The 13,040-nt window shown below is 37.9% G+C and overlaps 1 protein-coding gene across 6 annotated transcripts in view; it reads right to left on the bottom strand.

The window, feature by feature from the left end:
- LOC104833065 (serine/threonine-protein phosphatase 4 regulatory subunit 1-like) overlaps nt 1-12,846 on the bottom strand; it is a 38,650-nt gene extending 25,804 nt beyond the window's left edge. For all 6 annotated transcript variants that reach the window (XM_010569588.1, XM_010569587.1, XM_010569590.1 and 3 more), the window contains exons 1-8: nt 12,755-12,846; nt 12,578-12,622; nt 5,742-5,874; nt 5,285-5,391; nt 4,541-4,683; nt 3,905-4,051; nt 1,369-1,476; nt 154-219 (exon numbers count right to left, since the gene is read on the bottom strand). In XM_010569588.1, coding sequence (XP_010567890.1) covers nt 154-219; nt 1,369-1,476; nt 3,905-4,051; nt 4,541-4,683; nt 5,285-5,391; nt 5,742-5,874; nt 12,578-12,622; nt 12,755-12,761 — 756 coding nt within the window. In that variant the 5' untranslated portion in view covers nt 12,762-12,846. The remainder of the gene's footprint in view (nt 1-153; nt 220-1,368; nt 1,477-3,904; nt 4,052-4,540; nt 4,684-5,284; nt 5,392-5,741; nt 5,875-12,577; nt 12,623-12,754) is intronic.
- Nucleotides 12,847-13,040: the final 194 nt, after the last annotated feature.

Raw genomic sequence — 13,040 nt, 5'->3', positions numbered from 1 at the left:
TTGCTATATAATTGCAACCAAAGCCTTAACCAAATCAATTTTAAAAAGTATGCATACTGATTAATTTACAGGGAAAATAAGAAAAGAACTCATTATTAGACCTTCTGAACTGAGCAATACAAGTCTTGTGAATGGATTTTGATTTTTACATACCAGCAGTCTTTCCGTGGCTTCTTGCCCAACTGCATTACAAATGTCACCAAAATTTGCTGCACAAATCTAAGAAATAAAAAAACTCATGAATAACATTCTGGCTCTTTTAAGTGCATTAGTTTTATTATCAACTTCACTATGCATTATTTATCCCATGTAACAACTGCACATGTTTGACTATTCAAATGTCAGCCATGTAACTACATCCTGTAATATTAACTCATCCTGAACAAAGACTCATTAGAGCAAGCTTCCATAAGCCACATGCCTTTGAAAGCAATAGTAATAAAGGTTTCTGCATGAAGAGCATCACCTACTTCAGTATTCACTAAAAGGGACTAATAAGCCTACATGAAAGTTTAAATTACTTTGAACAGCAGCTGTCAAAACCAAAGCAGACTAAAATATGATACTAGGGTCAGGACTTAGGTGTACTGACAGAACTATCTTTGCTATGGCTGAGACTGGCTTAAGTACTTTACTGAAGCAAAGTTTAATCAAGGTCTCAAGTCAGTGCCATTTACAGTACATTACAAATGCTATAATTAAGGCAAAAGGGACATTCCCTCATGTTGGAAAAAGATGTTGACAAAATCTGAAATCAGTTAAGATAGGACTGTGTTAACATAAGATTTATTCATTCTATATGCTTATTTAGAATGCTGTAATGCAGCTCAAATTCCAACAAGTGCAGCTTAAGTTAAGGACCAAGCTCAACCTCTGCATGACGCTTAAGTCTACTCAAATATTTTAAGACTTCTTATGCTACAAGTTTCCTTTTGTATTTGACCATGAATTAAAATAAATCTTACACTTTTCAGATTTCTCCTTTCAATAATACCAGAATTTTTTTTTTTAAAGGAACAATGTCTCAAGTATGCATTGCTTTTGAATTTCTGGTTTTGAAATAAGACGGCAGAGATCAGGTTAACTTGTTTGCATCCTATAACCAAGCAGTGGCTTAGAAAAAGTTTGTGCAAAAGTATTAAACATGCAAGATCAGTTTAACTGCTACACTAAAGCTATTCACTAAGGACTGTTATCTATTTCTTTACTGAACTACAGAAACTATAACCATGTCAATAATCAAAACTGCTCTTCCATACCCTTTCAAAAGTCAATCAGTTAAAGTTATGACTAAATTATTCAGGAAGGCATCTGAACAACAACATGCAAATTCATTTTTAAGTGGTTTAGGGCTGAAAACACACCAACCTTCCGGACTTGAAACAATTTCCCATCGCTGCACAGTTCACAAAAACGAGGAAGTAGCAGGTGCTCAACTGTTGTTCTGCTCAACATAGAAGCCATTTTACAGATTATCTAAAAATCAAGGAGGGGATACATGTAAGGAAAAGAAAATTATAAAGCTTGTAAGCACAGCCAAATATTCCTCCTAAAAATTACTTCCGAGAGCAAGCAAGCAACTACCGTCAAATAGATTTAACTGCTACGCATTATTTGTCTCTTCATACACCTGTTTTATGTGAAGCACAACTATAGTTTTTATTTAAAATCATTCTATGCCACTGTGTCTGAAGATAACATTTCTGCACATAATTCATGTCTTTTTTTATCCAGTTAAATTTCATTAATACATGCATTTTCAAGGTGTTTTACAATGTGGCATACACTGGTATTTTGTACAGAGAAGAAAAAAGTTCCATTGCACTAGCCAGCATACAAAAATCACAATCTTTAAGCATGTTAGAAATATCTCAAGCTTAAGCATGCAATAAGCCCCTTGGCTTACAGAACTGTTCAGATACTTAAATACAAGCACAGTCCCAGCCCTTTATAGGCTCAGACAACATGATAAAATAAAAGTCTGCCATACAACAGAAGAGAAAAGAGAGAATAACACAAACTAGTTGTCTATGTGAGCTAATGTACACTTTACAAGAATCATCCTCACAAATTTTAGGAGTTAACATTGCAGCATAATTAAAGTTAATTAGTAACATGCTCATTAATTTAGCTTTCTCTGAGGTACTGCCAATTTCCACTGCCATTAGGACCCATGTTTCTCCTGTGAAAATCAGGTGCTTCAGATTGTATGTTTCCTTTCAGCTCCCACTTTCTTGCGTAACTTGCTACAATTCTTATATTTGTAAGAGTAAAAAGGAAGGGGCTCCCCTGCACCTTTCTACTCACCTGCTCCACATGCAGCACCAGCAGTTTAATGCTTACACAAGTGTTGTCAGATTAACAGTACTCATCTTGTATTTTAATTTTCCAAAATTATTGAAGCTTTCTACCTCCACAAAAATGAGCTTTATTTGTAGAAACATTTGCCTTTGTAATAGAATGCTAAATAAGACCTAAGGAAGACATCATTGAAGGCCTTTCCTACAAATTTTCAAACTCCTAAAAGGTATCTGGTGCTCAGATGTCACCCTGGAAAACTGCCTAAGCAACACCCAACTCCCAAATAAGGAAGAGGATAATCTATCTGGTAAAACTATTTTACAGGTCAAGTGTCAGATATCCATGCTGAAATGTAATTAGACACCAGCACTCTTCTGTGGAGTCAACTGATTTCTTGAAAGTGAACGGGGAATGTTTTTTTCAAAACACTTTAGAACGAAGGTCAGGTCATCATTCATACTTTTACAACATTACTGTGAAACCTGGTAGAGCAAATGTGAAGAAACTATTGGAGAACATAATCTTAACAAGAATTAAAAAAAGGCTGCCAAGAACCAACTGCACTTTAAAGTTATTTGGCTACCATTTTGACAATCATTTACCGTCCTGAGGTATAAAGATGGTCTCTTGAAACCTGATCTTTTAAAAAATTCAGAAAAAAAATGAAAGATTTTTTGTGTTAAACTAAAAATTCAAGTATGTTAATGAATAACCACAAAAAGTTTGATTGCTTATTTTATTTAATGTCAGTATTCCTGGACCTCATCTTAATTACTGTTATAAATGAAAAGAATTGGTTGTTCTTGTTACTACTCAGTTCAAGTACTCAATACATGATCAATCATCTATAGGAAAAAGCCCCTCATCATCTTAGCAAAAACTTATTACTGAGTTTGAAGACGTGATACTTTACATTTTTAAGCATACAATAACATTCTTATTCCCAATTACTGTGCTGTATAGCTCAATTCTCAAAAGCACTATTTCAAAAACATTCCTCAGGCACTTCATTAATGCAGAAGCCTAGATTTCTTCATTGCACAAAAGGTATAGGACCTAGAGAAAGCTTACCTGAATTACCTCTACACTTAACCAAAGGCATTAATAAATAGTACAACAGTAGTCAGGACAACCTTGCTTTCTTCTCGAATTCAGTTAAGATAATTTTTAGCCTCTCAGTGTGGTGCATCAAGTCCTGACCCTGTTCAAATTCTTTGAAAATTCATATTGTTTCAATGGTGCTCAACACTACAAATGACTAACCTACAGATTCAAGGCTTAACAGCTTAGCACACTTAAGCTTCAACTATATCACAACAGAAGCCTCTCAATTCGCAACAGTGTGACTAACAAATAGAGAAGGAATAAATCAAACTAAAATAGTAATGGTATAGAAAGTTTAAGTTCAACAATTAATGTAAAGCTCTCAGGGCACTGAGAATACAAGTACAATTTTTATTTTCTGGGTTTTATGCTCATGAATCTCTCACACAAAGTTGTTATATTCTAAAAGAGCTTTACAGTAGCACTGCTAAGAGATAAACAAAAGCAATTAAAAACAGAAAAAAAGCAAAGATGTAAGATTTCTTCCAAATTTGCTTACATTCACAGCTTCCACCTTGTACTCATCATCACTGTCAGGAGCAGAGAGGTCCAACAGAATCGGACACACCTTATTTTCAATGTCACTCTGAGCAACAAGATCTTGTTCTAGCAGTATAAGCAGTGCTTCTTGACCTGCCTTTCTAACCTATTGACATGAACAAGACAAAAAAGTACATCACTATAAAAACATTTACTGATATGAGAACCACAAAAGGCATGTTTTCAACGAACAGACAGGTACAAACTAAAAAAACCTTCAGTTTTAACATCATAAGGAATTAGTCATAAATACTAAAGTTTAACATAATCATTAAATGACATTTCATCAAATTCTGAAAAGAAGCAAAAAGATGAAGTAGAAGACAGGACTGTAAGTTATGATTCCCATAACAGACTGTATCAATGTGCTGCTAGGCAAATCCTGTAAGCTTCCCGTTTTCTCCTAAGGAAAGTATAAAAACCAAAATTTATACCTCCCTAGCAAAGTGTGCCGGAACCAATAAACAGAAAGCACTACATAAAAGCTAGGTATCAATCAACTTGAAACTTCCTATTATCTCTTCCTCATGCCTTAAATTCACTAAGTCACACAGAATTTTCCAATGATTCAACTCATGTTGTCTGTTTTTCCTACCTGATTGTTAACATCCGTGAGGTATCTCACTACTATGGGCATAAGGTATTCAAAAAATGCTGTTGGGAATTTTGGTCGACTTTCTTGCAGAAAGATGGCAATAGGAGGTATTTGTTCCATCAGCTCTGTACGTACAGTTGGTTCTAGTAATAAAAAGAAAGTCAAAACTACATCAGTAAATACAAAATTAAGAGCAAGTCCCTTAAGAAAAAAAGTAGCATTTTTTTCAATGTTTTCACAACAGAGGAAGATGAAAATACTCAAAACAAAGAAACATCACCACTGAGACTGCCTATTCTTAAAGGAAAGCTGAATAAAATAGAACAGCCTTACATACATCATCACAGTCCAGAGACTTGGGATCAGTTCCCAAATAAATCAGATAAAATGAGAGCACTAGCTAGAAAACCTAATTACCATGAATGTGTGCACATGAAGTATTAAAATGCACAACTCTTCTGTGCCACATACACCACATGTTCAGATGTAACCAACTCCTTGAAAAAAATTATTATTGGGCGCTATACTAGGTAAGAGCCTTTCATTTATACACCTACCATACAAAATACTTCAAAAACAACAACAAAAATAATCTTGTTTTCACTGACAGATATTGCTGTTAGATTATTTAGGTTCTTTAGCTCACTCATTGCCTTCTCAAAATCAAAAGTTATTGCCTTCTATATTGCAGCTTATGTAAAATAAGTTACAGAAATTAAAAAAACAAACAAACAACTTTCAAACCTGCATCTTCAGAGAGCCTGACCACTATTTCCATTACAGTCAGGAAGTCTTCTTCATTATTACTGAAATCTCGAAAGACATCCAAAAGACCTCTGGCAATAATCTGCCTGTGGAGTGAACAACACATTAATTGCCTTAATATCCTGCCAACAACATATAGATGGGATGCAAGGGGAACTTACCAAATGTAAATGGGCACTTTAAAAAAGATCAGGCTCTTCTATGATACTCTGAACATTCAGACATACCAGTTAGAAGTTTCTCCACATCCCAGCAAAACAAAGATGGAGTCAAGAGATCGTATTCAGATAACCAAGAATGAAAATCTCTTTTTATGCAAGTGTTATACAAAAGTTATTCAAACAGAAATAATATTTGGCACATGCTTTGGAGAATAACAACAGAAGTAGTGACACCTTAACATCCATAACATCAAGTGTAGCTGTTGCACCCTTACCTGTTAAATATGTTATCACTGAAGGCATATTTTTCTAGACGAGCCAGTGGACTTAAGTTATCCTGTCCAGGAATATCCAAGAATGCCGTTATCCTCATGCTATCACAGTCTGGTCCATAATCTTCAAACCCAACTTGAAACACAAGAAGAGTAACCCAACAAAAAAAAGAAATTCCAAGAGTCAGAGATGTTACAGTGTAAAATACACTATACCAATAACTATTTCTTTTTAGAGCTATTCTTCAAAGGCAAAGTATCTGTATATCACTGGAAACTGCTTCCAAAGAAATCTTAGGTTGTACCTAATGAAGTTAAGAGCAACACTTGCATATAGACCTGTAAATTCAAGCTTTGAAATTTCATTAATTTCAACCACCATAAATCCTTGGCTTTAAACACATTTTACTTCACAATTTGAGTGGACTAACCATATGCACTATGAGTTAAGAGGGCTCAGCTGACAAAACTGCATGCCACAAACTGACATGTTCAAAAGGAAAGTAAGCCCCATTAAAAGAAACTGAAATTTTAACAACAGAAAATCCAAAACTGTATTGCTTTAAAACAGCAAATTCTTGGGTTTGTTTCAAAGTTACCAAGGCGCATTTTTCTCACTGTAGTTACTGGCTCCCATACATCTAAGACAGATTGATAGCTTTGGGAGAAACTTCAACTTTACTTTACTTGTGAATGTACTGGGAACTTTCTACTGCAGACCTATCAACTACAGACTTTCCCATATAAGCCTACTCCTCCTAAATCTTTTTTGTATTCACAGCTTCAGACTTTTAACCAAATATTACCACATCAACTGTTAAAATTTGCCTCACCAAGTCTTACAATCACCTAACTCAGTAACATGCACTTTATTACAGATTACAGGCAAAAAGTAAGACTGTGAAGAGGAGCGGGAATAGGGTAACTTTGCTGCCAAATTTTTTTAAAAATTGTTCACCCTTAAAACAAAGACAGTGAAATAACGTGCCTGCAACACAAATCTTTCACACAAATTCTCTCATTTCAGCAATGGATATAGGAACACATACCTAACGGCAACCAAATCTACAGAAAGAGTTGCACTAGAGTAGCTGATATTCCTGCTCTGGATTTACAACCTTCCCAGTGAAGCACTCCTAGAATTATGCACACTTTGTTCACATAAATAATATAGCAACTGTGATCATACTTAAGTACATGCAAATTGTTCCAATACGGCTTCTCTCATGCAAGTAGTCTCTCAAACCAGCATATGTGCTGAGAGTGACAACCACTGAAGACAATAAGCCAGTTTCTGACTTGGCAGGACACAACATTAGGTATCTAAACCAGTAAAGAAAGCACAAAACTGGTTAACAACTTGAAAGCACAATAACAAGCCAAATAGGTTGTATTTGAAACTGTGCCTGTAAGACTATAGTCTAGGCACTCTAGGTTATGCCTCTAGAGACAGAGACCTCCTGTCTTCAGGCAGTGGAACTTAGATGGTGCCTCCATATTAAAAAAACCACAGAACTTTGGCTAAATAACCAAAAGCAAACCAGGACCAATTTCATTTATAGGACCAGTTTCCCCTGTTTGTAAAATGGAAAAAACAGGAACACCCTCTGCCACTAATGCACTTTGCTGATTAAGAAATGTGAATGTAAAGTACTATATAATCCCCGTCTTCAGTATTCTGGTTTAATTAAAAAAAAAATTACAGTCCTTCCCAATATGTCATCCCAATCAGTACAAAGCTTCTGCACATCTTAAAGGAAAGTCTGTATTATTTCATAATGCACTCAAACTGCCAGCGGGTTAAATTATGTGTATATGTAATTCCACAATCTCTGATATAACAATTTCTTCAGGATTGAAGTGGCTGTACCTTATCAGCATAATTAAGCTTCAGCTCTACCCTCACTCTCACTTTACCAGTTTTATATTCCAAACACCCTTCCCTAAAGAGTCCCTTAATCTGAGACCTGGCACAATGAACTTTGGCTCCAAACTACATTAATACCCATTATAAAAATCACTTTTTATATTAAAAAAATCCTCTATTACCAAAAGGTACCAAGCCTCAGCTTTTTTCCTATAGAAAATTCCTATTTCACATAAAAAACTCTGTTTTCCAATTATTTAACACAAGCCAAAATGTTCTCAGAAATACATCTCATTTAAAGAGGAAATCATCTGAACATACTTGGAGCAAGATGTTATACCTGGGTCTTCAGGGGGAAAAAAATAAAAAGCAGACTGGTTTAAGAAAGCACACAGTCTCCAAGGAACGCAGGTGAATTAAAAGACTAAAGCAATTCTGAATTCTGCTGTTCTTGCAGACAATATGCTCTGACCAACAAGTTCAATGGGATTCAAACAGAAGAAAACTGTGGGATTAGAAAAATGTTCATGTTTCAAGTGTATATACAGATACTACAAGTGAACCCACAGCCACATGATCAGAAACATATGCTAATTATTCATGACTTTTTATAATGACTACATATTATATTGACACTCTTATTTCCATTCAACTGGTCACTATTATTTCTAGTGGCTGCTCTTTATATATTTTTAAGTTCTGTCAGGTTCAATACATTTATCTGCACAAGCAGATATAATTTGCATTGCACAGGTCTGTCTGGGATTGATCTGTCCACGTGCTCTCAGGCTAGCTCTCCCACCACGCATAGTATCTGAAGAGGTAGCATCCAGCATTCGCTGCTTCAAAAGAAACCTACTGTATCACTGAAAGTTCACAAGAAGTTACACAGCATACATAGGATCATAGATTTCCTTTCTGAGGTTGCAACAAACTCTCCAGATCCAAACCCAGCTCGGGCCATCCTTGCATCTATGCAATTATAATATATATATTTTAAAATCCACACAGATCAGACACACTTTCACTGGTTTATTTTTGAGGCTAGCCACCTGTTATACAAAGAAAGATTTATTAGGGCTTAAAAAACCAAAACCAATACATTTGCCATTAACTTTATCTAGTGACCACCTGTTCCTGAATTAAGAAATGATTTAAAAATGAAGGCTCTTATTAGTTCACTTCAAATATTTCAGAATTCCTACCAATTCCAATGACAATGAAGTAAATATCAATTCTAAGTTTGACTACAATACTACGCCTGGAACTAATTTTGTAAACATGATGAACATGCTTAATTTTACTACTTGGAGTAGTTCTATTTTTCATTTAAATTTCCTAAGCACACACCAGTGCTTCTAGGACCAGAAGGAAAACAGAGCAAACTACTTATGATCAGGATCAAGAGAGTTCAATACCTGAAATTTTTTCCACACACTCTCAGTACACATAAATAAGGAATAGTCATGGCAGAATCTATTTTGTCTTCTCTCAAAAATTTTAATTTTCTTTTTTCATAAAGTAAGAAGCCATAGGTACTTACAAGTTCAGAATACACCAGAGTACTAGAAAGTAAATTACAGAAAAATAATGAACTAGTATTTCTTAACTTAGCTAATGTTCTTTCATAGGTGAATCAACATTACAGTATTTTTCCCGCTAATGATATCATACAAGCAAGCTTGAAACATGTCCACCTATGAACAAGAATAAATGTGACAGCATTCACAGCTGAACTTGAGTTCACCATACCTTAGTTTGACCTAAGTTCAAAAGCTGCTTAGAGCCTGTAAGAAACACCTACAGGGTCACAGGATTTAACTATGCAAATCAGCACCATTAGCTAGTATCACTATCCACTTTTCCCAATACAAAACCAGTAAATACTCATGCAGAGTGCAATGATTTCACGAGCTCAAGGAGGTCATTTTCTCTCCCGCTCTTTTTAGAAGGGAAAACAATTTTAAAAATATGTTTTCTTTATTGTACAAAGGCCATAATTAAGCTAATATTTTTTCCAGATGATCCAATATCTCACTTTACCAAAAAAGTTTCAAACTGTACTGGCTGAATTTAGGTAGATTTTACTACAGCTTTTCTCCATATTCAGAGGAATCCCACAGACACTGTTTCAGTAAAATTGATCTTCAATATGCATAACACTATTTAAGCAATTTAGTTCAAGTAAAAATCCAGTTTCAGTGATTTGTTTCACTGAGATTTTCCTAACACACATCATGAACTCTTTGCTAGACTAGTCACTCAGTGTCTCAGTCTAGATGGGACATCTGAACTCTGCTGTTAACACAAATAGAATTATGGCATTGAAAGCTGCCTTCTAACTACATTGTCAAGTTAATGAACTTAATCAAAGAATATTTTTAAATCACAAAATAAGATTCCAATAATGCTCTAAAATGCACATTTACTTATTTATGCTCATCCTGAAACTGATAAATTTCTTCTACACAAATTTTAAGTGACCCATATAAAAAGCTTATTAATTACTGCTTATGGCAAAACCTTTTTTTTTTCTTTACCTGAACGTTTTTATTAACTTCATGACTCAAACTAGAGTTTCGCCTACAAGCATCAAACTTCTTAATTGACTTATCAGACAAATCTGTTACAGTCTCAACAGAACAGCCAACGACTGAACAGTAATGGAGAATGAACACTTAAATCCTAGTGATGGTCACCCCCAGTTCAAGGCTGAGACCCATAACAGAACACTACAGGACATTTGCATTTATTTCCACCATTTGCACTTCACTTTACACACTCAGCAAATAGAACTCAAATGACAGGCTAGTTTTGGTTTGTTTGTGGTGGTGGGGTTTTTTCTTACTGCAGAGAGAAGAAAATTGGAAAGGGAACTGCGAGCATTTCAGAAAGACCCAATGAATTAAAATAGCTAAGCATTCATTAGCACTACCAAGGGTTTTGTTTGGTGGTGGGTTTGTTTGCTTGTTTTTTAATTAGGGCAAAGAAAGATATTTTCAGCTCTTACTTAAGGTACTACAGCAACAACTATTGCAGCTCTTCTGCTAGAGGAACTCACTGCAAAAGTCTTTGAATCAGCATAAGCACACTGAAATGTATCAGCTAACGTCCTTCTCACTTAAATCCTGTTCAACACATACATGCTTTTTTTCATTTAAGGTGATGACTTCTTACAAATGTCTTACATTTACTTACTGCAGCAAGCAATAACCTTTAGCACCTCTTTTAAAGCAACTTCTTACAATGTTACCAAAATTTTAAATCCCTATGTATTAAATACATCTATTTCAAGTACTATCCTCCACACTTACTATGTTTTTTTAGATTTCTAGCTTTTCAAATAGATAACTGTATTAAGGAAGGAGGGTGCTTTTTAATTACAGTTTTACATTCATTAAGACTCACAGAGTTACAATTTATCTGTATAAGAGAATGTTAAAAATATTTTCAAATACACAAAAATACAAACATAAAACAAACCTAGAACTCTTACATACACAATTAATCTCTTCATTTATACATCACCTGCATCACAAAAGATCCCAAACTTTTCATTCTAGAACTTAACCAAAATACAAACACCAGTTTTTTTTGTTGTGGTTTTTTTTTGCTACCTAGTAGTAAAATGCAGAAACCTCAAAGACTGAGAGCAACAACACTTAAGAGCAACAACTGACAAAATCCCACAGAACAACCTCCTGCCCGCAGAGGCAATGTTCCTGGGCGTCTTTCCCATTAATGGAATACTTTGGATCTCACTTGTATTCTAACATTTCCCCTGGTGTTCCTGAAAACCACCTTCTTCCTAAATTAGTTTATTCATGCTAGATTGGGGTGGGTAGGAATCCACCTAATACACATTTTCAAGTACTACTAAAACAATAATGGTCTTGTAGTAAACAAATAGAGTCTCTCACAAGAAACAAATTCAAGTATCAGCTTTCATTTTTCTAATGGAAAAGTCAATCCAGCATCCAAAGTGCCAGTGAAACCACCCCACGTATACAGCTGCTTTCTAAAGCAGTACAAGTTAATACAGTTATTAGTCAAAGATTTATCTCCTTAAGTAACAGCTCTTACCAAGCTGTCTGATAGGTGTTCAGCTCCACTCCTGTAACACAGTTCTGGACTATACCAGCTTGAGGTGGAGCTGTTGCCTGGTCTAGGACCTACAACACGGTACTTAACCTAAAGCCACCGGCTTCCGAGTACACACAACGGCGGTTTTTCTTCTATTCCCGCGGCCCAGGTGCGGACGCAGCCACGTCCTACCGAGCGCCTCTGCTGCAGGGGTGCAGGAACAGCAAAACACACGGCGTCCTTAGCAGCCTCGACAGCATTTAAAAGTCTCACCCATTTGAGCTACCGCAGCTAGGAACTCCCTCGGCTACTCCAGGCTAATTTCCACCGACAACAACAGCGGAGCTAATCCCCTGAAGCACCGCCGCCAGGACCCCTCTCCCCTTCCCACAGACTCATCACGGGCCATTGCTGGAGGTGCTGTTTACACCGAATCCAGCAGTTCAGCGGCCATTTGAAACGGCGGGGACGGTCCCTCGGAAGGCCGGTTTCCAGACGCCGCCCCGGGCCTGCCTCCCGCCGAGCGGGTCCTCCTTCCCCGGCGGGACGGCGGCTGCCCCCCCCCCCAAAACCCCCGCTTCAGGAGGCTGCCCCATCCCAGCCAGCACTTAAAGGCTTGTGAAAGGCGCCAGGTGAGGCGAGGGCCCGCAGCCGAGGGAGGGAGCGAGCCCGCTTCCCCTGTCAGCACCGCGCACAAATACGCTCTGAACTCGCCAGCCCTAACGCCCTGTAAGCCTTCACCTACCAGAACAAACAGCCTCAAAATCCTCCCCTCACCCTAACCGGGATAAAAACGCGGAGAGGGAGAGAGAGCGGCAGAAGGACCCCGGGGTGGGGAAGCGGGGGAGGGCCTAAGTAGGGAGCAGAAAAATAAAAAACAGTTACTCACAATCATCTAAGTCATCCTGCAAATCCACAAAATACAAAGGGATCCCTACAAACAAAAACAGAAGAGAGACACCGGGGGGTTGGTTTCGGAGGGCTACAGCGAGGACGGCGGCAGCCCCGGGTGAGCCGCCCCAGCGCCCCGCACCCGCCCGCCAGCCCGCCCGGCGGCCCCACTTACCGGCCATCTTGGAATGGACATGGGCGAGGAGGAGGAGGGGAGCGGGAGGGCAAAGGGAGGAGCCGCCGGTACTTCCTGCTCCCGGGTCAGCCCCCGCGTAGCCGGAACGCGACCGGTTTAATAAACAGCCGCTGCCGGGGGCGGGGGCGAATCGCCCCTCAGCACCCGCCGCTGCCGCCTCCTGAGAGGGAAGAACAGCCGCGGCGGGCGGTGGGGGGGGTGTAGTCAGGTGATGCCGGCGGGCCGCCCAAGATGGCGTCGCGTCCGCGGAGCCTGAGGAGGAAGG

This window comes from Haliaeetus leucocephalus, unplaced genomic scaffold, assembly GCF_000737465.1.
Source record: "Haliaeetus leucocephalus isolate CR32 unplaced genomic scaffold, Haliaeetus_leucocephalus-4.0 Scaffold273, whole genome shotgun sequence".
Taxonomy (NCBI): Eukaryota; Metazoa; Chordata; class Aves; order Accipitriformes; family Accipitridae; genus Haliaeetus; species Haliaeetus leucocephalus.
This window is presented reverse-complemented; position numbering and strand designations above follow the sequence as displayed.